Source organism: Tasmannia lanceolata, unplaced genomic scaffold, assembly GCF_043159265.1.
Source record: "Tasmannia lanceolata isolate RefF3 unplaced genomic scaffold, GAP_Taslan_0.1 ptg000015l, whole genome shotgun sequence".
Taxonomy (NCBI): domain Eukaryota; kingdom Viridiplantae; phylum Streptophyta; class Magnoliopsida; order Canellales; family Winteraceae; genus Tasmannia; species Tasmannia lanceolata.
The window spans coordinates 31,382,481-31,400,291 of record NW_027518692.1 but is presented as its reverse complement, the minus strand read 5'-3'; the positions used below and the strand labels follow the sequence as shown (position 1 = coordinate 31,400,291).

At 39.8% G+C, this 17,811-nt stretch overlaps 1 protein-coding gene across 3 annotated transcripts in view; it reads left to right on the top strand.

Moving 5' to 3' along the window:
• Nucleotides 1–16,276, top strand: part of LOC143846489 (calcium-dependent lipid-binding family protein) — a 119,356-nt gene extending 103,080 nt beyond the window's left edge. For 2 of the 3 annotated variants that reach the window (XM_077354924.1, XM_077354925.1), the window contains 4 exons: nt 1,149–1,307; nt 1,451–1,738; nt 1,829–2,122; nt 15,805–16,276. In XM_077354924.1, the coding sequence (XP_077211039.1) occupies nt 1,149–1,307; nt 1,451–1,738; nt 1,829–2,014 (633 nt within the window). In that variant the 3' untranslated portion in view covers nt 2,015–2,122; nt 15,805–16,276. The remainder of the gene's footprint in view (nt 1–1,148; nt 1,308–1,450; nt 1,739–1,828; nt 2,123–15,804) is intronic. The other variant, XM_077354926.1, reaches the window with a different exon arrangement.
• Nucleotides 16,277–17,811: the final 1,535 nt, after the last annotated feature.

Below are 17,811 nucleotides of genomic sequence, written 5' to 3'. Positions count from 1 at the left end.
ATATACATGCTTTGCATCTTAGTTTTATATCTTCTATTTTTTTATTTTTTTTTGATGACATAGGGCATCCCCACCCCATTTTAGGGCTGAACTAATCCCTATGGATGCACGCAATACCCGTAAACCATGTGCATCGAGTAACTCTGAGGGGACTCGAACTCACGTCTATGGGAAGCAAACCCACGACACTAGCCGACTTGCCAACCCCGTCCCCTTATATCTTCTATTTATCATACTTCACTTCCTCCCATTTCATAATTAGATGATCACTTCCTTGAGTTTATGACTATTTAAATGGTTCTTTTGCATCAAACTTGGTTTGGTCTCCCCTTCTATACTTTAATATCATGTCAAACAAATGACGTGTTTAAATTTGGATTGGCTGCACATATATCTCTGGTATATCTGCATTATATCTTTGTTTATACCCTATCACATGCTTGCATAGATGATTTTTCTCCTTCATATCTTTTGTTAAAATGAATGTTTTTGTCTGTCAGTTGTGGGAATTATTAGTTAACTCAGAGCTAGAGAGAGATTTCGAATGGCTGAATCTAAACTCTGTTTCTTCAGTAACCAGAAAATGTAAATTGATGTATATACAAGTGAACAGAATGACTAAAATACCGCTACTCTCATATTTTGACCTCCTATATCATTTACAACTTCCATCAGAGCTTTGCGACATGATGATATATTACTGTGAATTTCTCTTCTATCATTCTTTCTTGCTTTATGGTAAGTGTGGTACTCCATGCCAGTGGCAACATGTAACTGATAAGAAGTCACTTGAGTATTTTCGGTACTATGAATCATGGTCCTTTGTCGATTTTATTTTTATTTTTTATTTATTTTTTTGAATGGCATGGTGTTGTCGACATTGTAAGTTTGTTTTAATGATAAATTTTTATTTCAAAAATATTGATTTTGTATATCATTTTTATGGAACTAGGTGCCATTCAAAAAAAAAATTATGGAACTAGGTAATTAGTAAATCACTCATGATTAGAGTTCCCCCCTTGAATAGCATTCTGATTTCTCATATATAGATCCCTTACTAGTCACCATCTTCTTGGTTGCCTGCTAAGGATACCCACATTTGAAATGGAAACAGTCCTTACTCTACTTTCTGTTTATGTTCCATGAAGGTTATCCTACAGCTAGCTGAGTGTGGTGCATTTTTTGGCCAAGTCGATCTCTTCAAGATCAGAGGGAAGTTTGCTTTGTCGGATGCTTATGAAGACCATTTTTTACTTCCAAAAGGGAAAATCATCATAGTAACCCATCGGAGGGTTCTATTGCTGCAAGTAAGTCAAAAAAAATTCTTGGATATATTGTTTTTGGCACGAACCTGTTTCTTTTTTCTTCTTTTTTTTCTATCTTTTTTTTTTTTTTTTTTTTTTTTTGGCATCACCCACTAAACTTTTTCCAATTGCTTCATTGGTTTCAGCAACCCTCAAACATAATGGCCCAAAAGAGGTTCGATCCAGCAAGAGATCCATGTTCAGTACTGTGGGATGTTTTATGGAGTGATCTTGTGACCATGGAATTGACACATAGAAAGAAAGACCACCCAAGGTCATCACCATCACAGCTTATTCTATATTTACAAAGTAGATCGACGGATTCAAAAGAAAATATCCGTGTTATAAAATGCAGCCGTGAATCTCAACAGGCTGTTGAAATCTATTCTTCAATTGAGCAAGCAAGGAATGCTTATGGACCAAACTGTTCAAAGGTTTAAAATTTCATATACTCATGATTTTCATTAATAAGCATTTCTATATATATCAAATCAAGAATATTCAAGCATAATAATCTTATACAGGAAATGCAGAAAAAGAAGGTGCCAAAACCATATTCACCTTGTAGCAGTAGTATCTGTTCTGAAGTAGTTCCGAAGGAGGAATCAGGTATTTGGGGTACCCAAGGAGTGCCTATGGAAGTTGCCCTAAGTTCAACTTTCGGCACTATAATTTCTCAAATGCAATTTGAGCAAGAGGGCCTAGATTGAAATGTTGTCAAACATTTGCATGAACTGGAAAAATGGACTGCTTGTCAGCTTGTCCCTTAGGAAGAGACTCCTCAGTGCTGTCAACGTGATCTTCATGTCACATGAAAGGTTTGTTATTATCTCCCATTTATTTTGGTGACTTCTTACGTATTTTCTGTTTTTTTTTTCCTGTTCTAATATCTTGTGCTAATTCTAATTCCTAGTGTAATATTCATGATTATCATCTGTTGGATCAAGCATTAGGAGCGCATTAGTACTCTCAATAGTTGATTAAAGTTGTTACTTGATAATTGTTAGAAGTAATAAGGGTAAATTTGTAATTGTATTACTTACATATATATATATAGTGAAATAACGTGGGAGGAGAACTAATTTGTTATCTCTTTCCTTAAGGTACTATCTTTCCTCTTCTCGTTGATTTCTAACCCTAGCCTAATACACCCTTTTCTTCTTCTTTTTTCTCTCTTTGGGATTCTTCATAAACCCTAACCCTAAATCCTTAATCTTGACCTTTTATCATCAATCAAACCTATTCCTTTCCCTAACCCTCGCCGCACCCTTCGTCACACCCTAACCCTTCATTTTTTTTCCTTTTTTCTTTTTTTCTTTTTTTGTGGTGGGTGGATGGGTGGGTGTATGTGTCTGTGTAACCCTAACCCTAGCCGCATATCTCTCACCTCCCTACCCTAGCCTCTCTCTCTCTCTCTCTCTCTCTCTCTCTCTCTCTCTTAAATCTCTAACCCTGGCCCGCAACCTTCACGTGCCTACCCTAGCCGCACCCTACAACCCTACATCTCCATTCTGTTTTTTCAATATCTAACCCTACCATCGTCACTTCACTTTCAAATCAGTCCCTAATCTCCATTTATTTATGTCTAAATATAGTTCTTTCCTCCATTTTTCTTCTTTTTTTGTTGGTGGATTTATGGTCACCGATTTGTCGCTGATTGCCTTGGTTGTTGGATGATTTGGTTTTGGCGTTGCTGGTTATTGGCTGATTTGGTGATACTCAAATTGGTGTTGGTTGATTTTTTTTGTGTTCGATGTTGCGGTTATTTGTTGTTGCCGTTGTACTGCTATTTGACTTGTCGTTGGTAGAATTGTTGTTGGTTGGTTGACTTGTTCGTGCAGTTGCTGGAGGTTATTAATTGTTGTTGATGCTGTAGTTTGACTCGAACAGTGGTGTTATTGGTGTTTGTGTGACTTTATTATGGAATCTGTGGAGCACTCCTCTCGGCAAACCGCTGAGATTGAGGTTTGATGAGGTTCGTTCTACGTTGTACACTGCCGAGTCTAGTTATTCCCATGTCGAACCTCCCCTTTATATGGCTTCCATAAAGCTGGATGGAACAAATTATCCCCCGTGGAAGATAGCTGTCTACACCTATTTACTTGGACGTTGGAAAATCAGTTTTCTAGAGCGCGAACCTCCGGCTACCACTGATTTGACATATGAACAGTGGCGTGAAGATGATGCTGTGATCCGCTCTTTTCTCTGGGGTTGTATGAAACCCAATATTGCTACTTCCTTGATGTACCTTCTATCTTCGAAAGAAATTTGGGAGCAGACGGCTATGATGTATTCTGGCGTGGATAATCTGACACATCTATGATCGTTTTTCAAAATGGCTCAATCTTCAGCGGGGATACGAGCCGGTGGGAACCCATTACAGTGATTACCTTGCGTTATATGTTAGGAGCTTGATTTATTGTTGCCCTTTACCGTTGATCCTGACGTTCTTTAAAAGCGTCAGAAGAAGTTACGAGTTGTTCGCTTTCTGGATTCATTGGGGCCTAACTATCTCTAGCTCCGACAGCAGATTGTTAGTTCTGGTTCGATTCCCACCCTTGCAGATGCTTCTCTCGGGTTCAGCGTATGAGAGTAGTTCAGCCTAATGACCCTATGGTGGATAGGTCTGCTCATGTGAAATATGCTAGGGCTGATCGTGGTCGTGATGGTGGTCATTTTGGTCATGACCGTGGCCGTGGTAGTGGCCATGAGTCAGGGGGAGGCCGTGGATGTGGGTCTCGTTATTGCATTCGTTGTCGTATGGATGGGCATGGTGTTGAGATTGCTACGATTTACATCCTGAACTTCATCCCTACAGACCTGCGAGGGCTTCTGCTGTTGCATCTAATAGTCTTTCCTCCTTTGTTGCTCCTTCTATGACTCCTGACACCATGGTAGTCCCTCATGCGGAATATGATGAACTTGTCCGTCTAAGGGACAAAGGGAAGTAATCGGCTGCCACGTTTGCACAGAAAGGTAGCCCCTCATGTTTTCTCTCTGTTACTTCTTTTGGATCATGGCTAATTGATTCAGGAGCATCGCACCATATGACTGGTAATCCTAGCATTATCTCTTCCTTCCGGTCATTTCCTTCTATGAGCCCTCGTACTGTTTTTTTTTTTTTTTTTGAATAAGGCAGTTTTTATTAAAAACAGAGCCGAGATGGTCTTGAAGGGAAACAAAGAGAAAAGAAAATTACAATAAATCAAGGAGGAAGATAATCAAAACACTCTAAACCTGCCCTAAAAACACCTCCCCTGGCTAGGGAATCTGCTTCAGCATTGGCTGATCTCCTAACATAGTCAAACACTATAGAAGAACCCTGAACCACCAGATCCTCAATTTCCTCGAAAAGAGGCAAAAATCTCCAAGGAGGAATCGCTTTACCCGAAAGCCAGCGAATTACATTTAGGGAATCCCCTTCCACTATAGTTTTGTCTAAAGCCGATCTATCCTAATACTTGATCCCGCTATGAACAGCTCTGACCTCTGCTTCATTTGAATCTGCGACGCCTATAGGACCCGAGTAAGCCCAAAGAACTTCCCCTTTTTCATTTCTACATAAACCCCCAATTCCTGCTTCTCCAGGGTTACCAAGGGACGAACCATCGAAGTTAAGCTTCATTAGCCCATCTGAAGGAGGATGCCAGGATTGGATGATTTTCACTTTGCTGACCCTTTCCTTACATATGAATGCCCATCCTTCCCAAAGGTCAAAAGCTGAAACAAAACGAAACAAAGGGAGGCTCCGAGCCCAAGATATGACAGCAGCTATCAGCTTTACATAAATCCAATAGGGAGACCTGGCCTCACCTTCAAAGACTCGCGCATTCCGTTCTTTCCACAAGAACCACCACGTCGCCAGAAGGCACATCTTCCAGAGGATCCTGCCTTTCTTTTTCCAAGGATTCCACTCCCAACTCCTGATGAAGTCAGCCATAGATTTGGATGGGACCCAACAGACCCCAAAACGAGTGAAAATGAGACCCCAAATGACTCTAGCTACCTTGCAATGGATGAAAAGGTGATCTATTGATTCGCCATCAGATAAGCAGAGAGGACAATGATCTACCAACCATAATCCACGCTTCCTCAAAAAATCCATTGTCTGAATACGACCACTGCAAACTGACCACCCAAAGAAAGCAACTCTCGGCGGACAATAGAACTTCCATATTGAGGAAGATAAAGGCTCCTCTATACTAAAAATCATGTGATGATAAAAAGTCTTAACTGAAAAGAAGCCACAAGAGCTCCAAATCCATACTCGTCTATCTGTGCCCGCTTTCTTGATGTAGCAAGCTTCTAATAGAGATAGGAATCCTTGAAGATAGTTTAATTCTCTATCAAAAAATGCTCTTCTATACTTGGGAGTCCAAACCACTTTCGCATTCACTCTTTCAAAGCAGTCATTGACCCATGCCCCTTTCTGAGACGACACCATAAATAACTCAGGAAAGAGCTCCTTGAGAGGCACAGCCGAACACCAAGGATCCAGCCAAAAACGAATCCTATCCCCCACGTAGACCTTGAAACGAATGTCTTTCGTAAAAAGAACCTCCACCTTCAGAATATCCCTCCAGACCGAGACACCTTTGAATTTATAATTGTCAGCAGAGCACCAGTTTCCTTTCGATAACCCATACTTACTTCCAATAACTCTAACCCACAAAGAAGACTGTTCTTCGCCAAACCTCCAAAGCCACTTTCCCAATAGAGCCTTGTTAAAACCTTGAATCCTCTTAAGACCCAATCCTCCATTTTTTATAGGGAGACAAATCGCACTCCATTTAACCAAAGGAATCCCTTTTGATGAGCTCGATCCTCCCCACAAAAATCTTCTCTGGATTTGCTCAATTCTCTGAGCTACACTCACAGGATATTTAAAAAGAGAGAGAAAATAGATCGGAATATTTGATAAAACTGCCTTTATGAGAACCAACCTACCACCTTTGGATACCAAGTTACGATTGCTCCAAGCTTAAACTATCAAACGGAATCTCTTGAGGAATTGGGCGAAGCATCCCATCAGCTGAGTACAAAGACCGGTAAAAATCAATTATTTCCGCTATAATCTTCTCCTTGTCCGACACACATACCCCCTCCACTTCTAAAGATTCAATTCTGTTTCTTCTCCTGCGGACGCTAGCCATGGCATGGAAGAAGGCTGTATTTTATCGCCCTCAGACAGCCACTTGACTCTGGATTTTTTACGCCAAGATATTTCTTCAAGCAGCAGCAGCCCTTTATGCTCTTGGCGTAACCTTCCTCGTTCCTCATAGTCTTCTTCCGACGCCAGCCCACACTCTTCTAGGGCATTTAGCTCCAGCATTCTATCCTCTAGGATCCGCTTCCTGCCGTGGTCAAGCTCTTTTTTCTCCTTAGCCCACTCTTTTAAATTTGACTTAAGGAATCTTAATTTTTTGCCAATGATTACATCAGTTGGACCTTTAAAGACGCAATCAAACCACCATCTTACTAAACGAGCCTCCATAAGGGAATCTTCCAACCATGCTAACTCAAATCTAAAAGGAGCCGGACCCCACGATTCCATTTTAGGATCTAAAAGAATAGGGCAGTGGTCAGAAACTGAATGAGCTAGAACTTTCTGATAGACCTCCGGAATTATTGCCAACCATTCTCCCGAAACTAAGAATCTGTCGAGCCTGCTTCTGATCGATCCTCTGGCCCAAGTGAAAGATGCACCGCCCAACGGCAGATCCACCAACTCATTGATCGCGATGAAGTCAGAAAAATCTCTCATACAAGTAGTGAGTCGCTGACACCCTAACTGATCCCCTATTTCTAAAATTTCATTGAAATCTCCCCCGATGCACCAAGGGTATGAGCAGAGATTTCTCATCTTTGACAATTCTTTCCAAAAAAAACTCTTGTCAGCTGATAATGTCGGACCGTAGACTCCGGAGAATAACCAAACAGAGTTGTCATTCGACTTTCGGAAAGCTACTGAAAGAGAAAAAACTCCATGCCATATATCCTTACTGACCCATTTAACCTTGTCCCAAGCTACCAAAATGCCCCCCGAAGCTCCTTTAGAAGCTAAGAAAGCAAAATCCCACTCATTTTTGAACCCCATGTTTCTCATGTCGATTCTACTAATATGCTCCAACTTTGTTTCCTGAAAGCACACAACTTCAGGTCTCCAAATTTTAACTAATTCTTTAATCTGGAGTCTTTTCTCCTGTAAACCCAAACCATTAATGTTCTAAGATAAAATCTTCATTAACAACCTTAAACAGAGGTAATCTTCCCCGCCCTGACACCGAAGGCTCTTCCTTTTTTTTTGGGTTTAGGGCCTTTACTAAGCGATCCTGAATCATAATTGATATTAGATTGTAATCTTACCAGCTTTCTTTCTTTCCTTTTCAAATTTGCTTCATAAAGGGTATTTGAACTTGGAATACCCCTAACCTCCTTGAGCTCAGCCGCCTTGATACTAGATCTGTATTTCTCTTCAGGTCCCGTAAAAACTAAGCCCAGTTTAGTACTAATTTGCAAAGTGTGATCCACCATCAGATCAACCACATCCTGATGAGAGGCAGCCCCAAAATCATTCTCAGACAAAGCAGGAGAAAACTCTGAAACTAAAGGCAGTAAGAAAGACACCGCCTTGCTACACCACCTCCGAGTAGAGAGATGAGAGAAACTTCCGAGCGATACCCTTACGAGAAAACGAAGAGGATGCTCCCTAGCGCAGCCAAAGAGACAAGTCACCAGCCCTCCAAAACCACTGAAATCAATCAAGACCTTTTTGTAACCCAAAAAGTAAAGAAGGAATGAACTGCCAACAGGAAGAATAACATTTGAAATCCTAAGTTCGCAATGATTCTCCACCAGACTACTCCCCCTCGGACCTTCCCCCTGAAGCGCCTCTTCCATCTCGAAGTTCAGTCTGGTTCGAAGACCACTCACTAGAATTAGATCATGAAAAACCCTCTGAGCCATGGAACCCTTCAAGGAAGAAGAATGAGAACCATATGAAAATTCCCCCTCACAGACAGGTAGCTGCAAATGTTCTACTGGAGAGCCATAGGTTCGATCCCAGAGTCTATCGAGAATAATAGCCTGGTAAGGGCTCGAGCCTTTTTCTAAGGTAAAAGGAGATAGAATATTAGGCCCACTTGCACACTCTGGATGACACCGATCGCAAGGCCCATCAAAAACAGTAGAAGAACCAGAGGCCCAAGGCTCCTCTGGACTTTTAGGGCCCACAGGTGAAAAAACGAGAGGGCCTACTCATGAGAAATCGTCTCTTCCAGGAATATTTTGAGGGCCCGCTAATGCCTCGAAAACCGAAACTCGAGCTGTGTCTCGATTAGACGATGGGGATAAGATAGAGATAATATCGAAAAAACTGTTGACCAGAAAAGAAGTCCCCTCTGATGAGACATCACTGACAGGACCACACATACTCCTCCATCTGTAGCGTTCTGGGGAACCGGATTTTTGAAATTCAAAATTTTCGCCAGCTGTAGCACTACTAACCTGCGCCCCATGCAGCGCACGGTAGTCTAGATTCGAAAGAACCGCCGTTTCCACCTCCCCTTCCTCCCTATCAGTGATCACAGGCTCAACCATCGAGGGAGAATCTTCTTGACTTGCATTGAATACTGCCTAATCCAAGTTAAGAGGATTTTCACCTGCTCCATCTGCATAAAACCCTTCATTAGCAGGTTTAAAGGAGACCCACTTCTCGTTACTTCTTTCCAGTCGATCAACCTCAGAAATTTCAGAGACCTTTATAGGATTCTCTTCTTCTTCATTTCTTTCTCTTGAAGCTAGAATCCACCTGAGAGCTCCATCAATAGAACTTTGAATGGATAGTTCTTTACCAGGAATGCCTTCTGACAAAATCAGTATCCTTCCCTCCTCATAACCATACCCCGCATAGCAAGACGAATCAACCTCCACCACCTTACCTATTTTTCCCCCTATTCGACGAAAGTTGTCTGCGCACCAGGCTTCAGGAGGAACTCCTTCTATCTTCCACCAGTGTGGATTCCCAGCCTTAGGAAATTTTGCATCCCACAACAAAAGATCCTCAAGAGGAGAGTTAATTGCAAGGTTCCAATCCCTAATTAATTGAAATCTGTTTACGCCCGAGGGGATGGAGATTTGAATTTCGAGAGTTGCAATTTTATAAACCACTACCTCTATCCCAAAACTACTGTTTCGAGAAAGCCATGCCTCCATCGCCTCCAAATCACCGTCCCATCCTTCCCTCATCTTCCCCCAAAAGCCTAGATTTGCATTGCTAATAGACTTCAAAGGAACCACTTCGAGACTAAATGCTATACCGTCCGAAGTAGCAGGGAGTAATTTCTCCACTCTAGCTTTCCCTTCTTCAGGCGCTTTTGGAATAGAAGCAGGCACCCTTCTCACCATCACTTCTGATTGCACTTGGAAGTTGAAATCCAAACTGGACCAAAACTTGTTACATTTCCAGCATCTGACCCTCTTTCTGAAGTTTCTGAAAGCACATTTACAACACCTCCAATCTCCCATATCCCCAGCCTTTCTTCTTTTGGAAACACTTTCAACTCTTCGCCCAGATTTGCTTTTTAATGGAAGCCAATCCGCCCCTCATCTTTTTGGGACCTATTTCCCGACCCAGAATCAGAGGCAGGGCCAAGCTGTTTCATTTTAGCGCCAGAGTCTACAGAGATTCCTCCTTCTGCAGAACTGCTCTGATCCCCTAGAGGAATCAAGTTTGCCCCACTAGCCCATCGAGGTCGATAACCCACTGCTCCTCTTACACCGGTTGAGCCCCACAGAGGGGCTCTCTTGGCTCCACTCATAGAGAGCAAACCACACTAAAGCCACCTCCTTTCAGAAAAAATGTGCAGGCCACTAGACAGGATTAATCCACCAGACTCCGATTCCGATACCCACGAAGACACAGAAATGGAAAATGACACCGAATCGGAAGATACAGAAGTAGAAGAAGCAGAAGAAACAGAAGAGGAGTACGATGAGCCCTACGTGTACAACGTAGAAACCTCTACATCAGAAACTTCAGTACAGGATCGGAGAGGGAAGAGTTCGAGGCTGAAATGGAGAGAGCTAGGGGAGGAGCCCAAACTACTACTACTATCCAGAGAAGAACTCCCACTCCAATTCCACCCAACTCTGAATCTCTCCGAAGCGCTTACCAGCCACCCATCAGTCGCCAGAGAAGAAGATCACCACGGCCACCAAGTCCCATGGCATTCATAGATTTATCCACTGATTCTTCCTCGGATTAATCTTAGCACGAACACTGTACTTATTCTGGGTGTATAATTTCCCTTATTTAAAACCTCACGTATAATTTAATGGCAAAGTCCGTACTGTTACTTTAGCTAATGGAACTACATCCGCTGTATCTGGGATGGGTGGTCTCCACCTCAACGGATCTTCAATTGTCTTTTGTCCTTTATGTCCCATCTTTTCCTGTTAACTTGTTATCTATTAGTTAATTAACAAAATTTCTAAATTGTTTTGTTTCCTTTTTTCCCTATTGTGTTTTTCAAGACATGAAGATTGGGACGAGGATTGGCTTGGGCCGTGAGATTGATGGCCTCTATTACGTTGACCAGGTCGGAGCTGGTGTCTCACTTTGTACTTCAGCTGATGCCTATCAGTGGCATTGTCGTTTGGGACACCCACCTGCTGATATGCTTAGGAAAACTTCTTTTATTTCTGATTTTGTTCTGTCTTTTCATTGTGAGTCATGTAAGTTGGGAAAACACCATCGTGTGTCCTTCCATTCTCGAGTTAGTAGTCAAGTGTCTCGTCCTTTCGAACTTATACATTCTGATGATTTGGATCATCCTAACCATGGTTTGAAATTTCGGATACCGGTGGGGACCAAAACCGAAAATTTCCGAAATTCAATTTTTCGCCATTTACCAAATTTCAGATTTCGGTCCGAAATTTTGGTTTTAAGACATTATTTATTTTTAAAATAGTGTTACAAAATTTCAGAATTTCGGTCTGGAATTTGGAACAAAATTACCAAATTTCGGTTTTTAGTGGCCGAAATTCCGAAATTTGGGTCCGGAATTTGGAACAAACTTTCCAAATTTAGGTTTTTGGTGGGGTCCGAAACAGTTACCGAAACCGAAATTTTAAACCTTGATCCTAACAATGTGGGCCCACATGTGTTTGGGCCCTCAAGCTCATATAAGCTATATGAGCTTCAAGCTCACAATCATTTTCCTCTCTCTCTCTCTCTCTCTCTCTCTCTCTCTATATATATATATATATATATATATATATATATATATATATATAGTGAAATAACGTGGGAGGAGAACTAGTTCGTTCTCTCTCCTTTCACGCTTCTCTTCTCCACCTCTCTCTCTCTCACTCTCTTTCTCTCTCTCACTCTCTCACTCTCTCTCTCTCTCTCTCTCTCTCTCTCTCTCTCTCATGTAGATCAACAGTACTGATACCCGTTTCTCCTTGGTATACTTGGTAATAATTTTCTATTTTGTTTAATTTTTGTTTGGCAACTGCATTTGTCTCTTATTTCATTTGAAATATGTGTGCGTGTGTGTGTGCGTGTGTATTTATTATTAATTTAGCTGATGGATTTTCTTCATCTGAACCACCAAAAGCATTTCATTTCTTAAAAATGTCATCGATGATCCAATTAGGGTAGTAAATATGAGGCAATGAAAGAGTTTACCAAGATAATGCTTATGTAGGAGAGGAGTAGGAGCTATGAAGCACGGGTACGGGTACGGGGTGCGGGTACGACACGGGTACGTGGGTACGTGATTTGCCAAAAAAAACCGGGTGCGGGTACGTTCGGGTACTCCGAATATAATAATATTTTTTAATATTTTATTATATATAGATATAAATTAAAAAAATAATAATTGTAGAGCAATCAAATAACAATAAAATCACCAAAATGGAAAATTCTAATATTACTCTTCATTTCATAAGTGATTGAGTTCCATATTTCATAACATGAGGCATCAATACATCATTCATTAGAAAAAAAAATCTGTGACCAGTGTGTTGACCAGTGCCTGACAAGATGAATAATTTTTAGAGACCAAATTATAAGATTTTTTTTACCGGACTTTTGGGATTTAATAATATTTGGACAAAATAGATTTTATGAATTTTAAAATTTTTAAAAATACCCCACCGTTTGGAAGTTAAGAAAGCTAAAATTTTGACCCGACCCTTTTTCTTTGAATTGTGTACTAGAACTGGAGAGTTGACTTTTTTTCCTTTTAGATTTGGGTGTTGAAACTATTTTTAATAAATCCAAAAGGGGGGTATTCCGTTATTTACATGTAAATCTTAAGTAAATGGACAATAAAATGTCTTTACATTTTATTGTCCATTTACTTAAATGTCTTTACTATTTTATTGTCATCTTTACTATTTTATTGTCCATTTACTTAAATGTCTTTACTATTTTATTGTCCATTTACTTAAATGGTTTACATGTAAATACGGAGTACAGGAGAGTAGTACAGGAAAGTAGAGAGAAGTATAGGAGAGGAAAGAGAAGAAGCAGGACGTGTCGGGTACGCGTGGTGCGCACCCGACACGCACCCAACCACCAAAACTGGTTTTTTTTTTAAAAAAAAATGGGGTACGTACCCCGGACGTACCCGCACCCCATACGTGTCGGGTGCGGGTGCGGGAGCCCCGGGAGAGTACCCGTGCTTCCTAGAGTAGGAGCACGAGAGTGAATGGAAAAGGTGTAGTTTTTAAACCTATGACAACACCAATAAGATGCAGGGTCGAATCAATGTCAAAAATTTCGTTCAACTGTTTGGGGAATACAGGAGGTGGCAGAAGAACGTGTTCGATCCCATCCAGCATATGAAACTGTTACTACTTTTGGAAGAATTTACAGGAACTGGGGGGTCACCTTGAAGAAGGTATCCACTTAAGACTGTTAAGTGTGACAATGGGAGGACTCCTTTTCTTTTTCTTACTTCAATTTTCTTCACAAGAGAAAAATAGAAGGAAAAAATTGTGGGAGAAATTGTAAATCTCCTCAAATTCAAAAAGTTTTTGTACACACACACACACAATCTTGTTTCTTTTGAGAAATTGTAAACCCAAGGAGGCTTGGTTGTTGATATCCATTACCTGATCTCCTAATAGGTTCGAAAGTTGTCATTTTTTGTTTTATTTAATAAAATAAAAGTATGTGTTGGAATTTTTTCAATTTCAACCTTCTTCTAGTTGTCTTTTTTTTTTTAATCTTCTCAATCTCTCATCTCCCAACTCTTTTCCTGCATTTACATCCACAAGTCTAGCAAAAACTTTCAATTATCGTAAGCTTAATGAAATGGGAATAGTAGAATTTGCAGCTGAAATTTCATGGGGAAATAGTTTTTGCAGATATTTGTATGTCAAAATTAGATGCTTTTGAAACTTACATTGATAATGGAGGTGCTATGCATCTCATGCTTTTGAAACTGACATTGATAATGGAGGTGCTCTGCATCTCTCGTCCAACAGCCTTTCATTCTTGGACGAAACAGAGGTTAAGAACCACTTTTTGAGCTAAGTTTTTAAGATAGTACTGAAGAGTGAAGACGACTTTGGTTGGATGTGGAGGAAATGGACTCACTAGTATATCTCAATCACCCCTTTCGTTTTATTCAATGCGTTTATTTTCTTTATTTATAGTGTTCAAGGCAGAATAAATAAATAAAAAGTATTCAAGGTAGAAACGCGCAATTTCTCTTTTATTTTCACATTGGTGGATGAAGAAATGGGTTACATTCTAAGGAATGTGTCAGAATTTGGTTACATCAAGGGTCTTGGAGCCTGGTGGTTCTTCTCCTATCTTAAATGCCTGTTGTTTCTCAATCTTTAATGTTTAACATGTACTCGGCCTAATAGTAAAGATTTTATATGTTGTCTGTTTGACACCTTACTGTAGATTTTAGGCAAACAAAACACAGGCCAAATGAGTGAACTGCATACCCCTCTTCCTGAACCAAGTGGGTACAAAACTAAGTTATAAATTCCGTTCCGGCCGGAATGGACTGGAATTCCAGTTCCGGGCCGGAATCCAGAATGGAAGAGCCATATATTCCGTTCCGGTCGGAATTCCGGTCCATTCTGGTCGTTCTGGCCGGAATCCGGAATTCCGGACGAAACTGGCGGAATGTGTTGTTTCGTCCGGAATTCCCCAAATCCTGTTTTTTTTTTTTCTTCTCTTCCTGTTTTTGCTTCCTGGTTCTATTTACATGTTAAGTCATTTAAGTAAATGTCTTTACTATTTTTCTGGACATTTGGATCTATTAAAATGTAAATAAGGGAATAACCCCCATTTGGATCTATTAAAAATAGTTTCAAGACCCAAATCTAAAAGGATAAAAAGTCAACTTTCCAGTTCTAGTACAAAATTTGAAAAAAATGGGTCAGGTCAAAATCCTAGCTTCCAAACGATGGGGTATTTTTCTAATTTTAAAAATTCATAAAATCTATCATGTCCAAACATTATTAAATCCCAAAAGTCCGGTAAAAAAGTCTCATAATTTGGTCTCTAAAATTTTTTCATCTTGTCAAGCACCAGTCAACGCACTGGTCAACACAGGCATTTCAGCTGATAGTAATTTTCCTTTGAGTAATTATTGGATCTTCTACATATTTTGTTCAATTAATTGTTTCTTCTATTTTTCTCACAATTTCTGATTTTTTTGGATTTTTTCATATTTTTAACTACTAAAAAAAATTCCCTCTTCGTAGCGGAACAAAAAGTTTCGAACGAAACGGACGAAACACCGAAACGTTCTTTTCCGGTAGCCAAAACGAAACGGCGAACGAAACGGAATTGATAACTTAGGTACAAAATAGATTGTACCAATCCCTAAGCAGCTTCCTTGGCTCCTTGGGTCTTAAAGATTTTAAATGATTGTGACAACAGAACCCCTTCAAAAAAGCCCTGAGTGAACACTATTACCAACACAGTCATATAAATTTCGATACATGCAATTACATCTCTGAGATCTCTCCCAATAGCATAAAAGCTATAGATTTTTGTGAAGGGGTTCACCGTTATAAGTTATAACCAATTTCTTGAGCTTGTTCGGTTTCCAAATCTAACCTAGGTTTGGATGGGGATGGTTTGGCAATAGAGGGGAGAGGCAAAGGAAAGGGGGAGCTGGACACAGACGGGTAACAAACCTTCATTTTACAAGATCTGTGTTCTAATTCTTCATATACGCCACTATGGCAAAAAAAAAAGTGCGATAGTTGTCTGTGCATCCCATCTTTCATGCTTGTGCTGGCAAAGACACTCCTGTTTAAAATAATTCTGATGCTCAACTTGCTGTTATCTTCTCAAAGTCATCATCATGTGTTAGTTCAAAATTGAGACATATAGTCATGTTATTTGCTAGTGTTTCTTATCTAATTAATGGTTATTGCATGTGGCCAACTTTATACTGCAATATTTGTTGGCACTCAGAGCAAAGCAACTCTTTTCTTACAGTGGTGTATTTTGCAGGTATTGGAGATACCTACCATATTTGTGACCACAGAATTGCACATTGCCATGGTTGTGTGGATATTGAACTTGGATTTCCAAAACCTTGCTGAAAATCAGTGCATATATTGTATATCAGACACTTCCCTGTATATAAATCGTCCCCCCATCCATCCAACTCACGCATGGAGCTCATCGCTGAAGCCTCTCGCTTTTACCATTGCGGTCTAAACTGTTATCTTCTCTGCAAAAACTTTGAATGATGTCCTTGACATGATTATGGTAGTTACCGTGAGTATATATCATTATCATCATTCTGCATGGTTCGAGTAAGCTTCTAACTGTGAGAGATGGATATCCAATTCTTTGTGTTGAAATTTGTATGTTCTCTCCACACCAGCCATAAGTTTATGGGCAATTTCTTTGCTACTTCTGATTACATGATTATTTTTCATTTGTACATCTCCAATAAATGATAGTGTTATGTTTGATAGCATTTCGTCTATTCAAAAGAAAAATGTTTGATAGCATTCCCGTGAAAGCTCTTGCAGATTAAAATTAGATGTATGAGCTTGATATCTGAAACTATTGGTAGAAGGAAATCTCTTTTAAGACGAGTATCATTTTCATCAAGGCAATGTAAAATGGGTTTTACGCCCATTTTTTCACCCATTTTTGCCCACCTAAAATCGACATTAATGTTGTTCGCTACTGATATTTGCACTATCAATGTTTAATAATTACACAAACTCACCTTGTCTTTTGAGAGCTTTGTAATAACCTTTGACAGCTGTTTGATTGCTAAAAGACAGGATGAGTTTGTACAATTATCAAAACATGGTAGTGCAACATTAGTAGCCAATTTGTTTTATGTGCACTAGTAAAAGATGCACGTGCGACTCGGATATTTAAGAATATGGATTAGTACAGTTGCAAACATTATATTCACATAGCTAGATTTTTCCTTTTAAATAAATCAACCATTGAAGTTAGCAAATTTGTTTTCATCTCTCAAAAATTAGGAGAATTGAAGTGCTCGGAAAAATTCACTATGAAGTATGTGTTGTTACCCAAGGAATACACAGTATAACAATCTCTCTCTCTCTTGGGTTCAAACATTCTTGACCCCACCACAGTACCAATAACAACAGCAGGCACATTCATCATCACATGCAAGCAGCACTACCAGCAGCAGCAGTTCTTCCTCTTTTTGAGTACCTTTGGACCATACGCAAGTTTGGAGACTTGGTTTTTGTTGTTTGTTGATGACCTGATCGATACTCAACTATCCATGAATGAGCATAATTGAGATCAACGGTCTTGATTTTATATGAACACCCAGGAAATTTGTCTTTTACAATTGATCCTAAAAGTAACTTTTTACGTAGAATGCTAAAAAGGAAAGGGCCTACTATGTTGCTTCCTAAAAGATCGTTTGGATACCTCACTTTTTGTATTTGGATTTGAGTTTTGAATACAAAATGAATAGATCCGGCAGCTCATGTTGAGGGAGACAGAGAGAGTTTCTCGTCCGTTGGACCTGATCTATAGTTAGGGGGGCATACATACCAAAAGGTTAGAAGAAGGAATGCACATATAAGATTATATAACTGCACGTCATGCCCAGTGGAAGGAATTGATTGGCGAAGTTTGAAATGGGTCTTGCATGGGGCACCATTGTCCCTCTCATTTGTTTCACTACCTTCTCTTCTTCCATCTGCAAAACATAGCTTCAAAATAAATTTAAAAAATAAAGCAAAAGACAGAAGTGTTTTTTTTTTTTGTTCCAACACAATCTAGCAGTTGCAAAGCAACACAACACACGGTCAAACTGAGATATGGGCCTAAGCGGCCTAGCAGAAAGAATAACTAATTCACTACATGCATGATTGTTGAAAGTGCACATATATAACACATGTTACAAGTAATAAATACCATTTTTGCAATCCATCATCTTGTACCTCTTATTCATTATTTTTTTCTCCTTGATCTGCACAAAAATGTAGGTTGTAAAATTGGACTGCCATT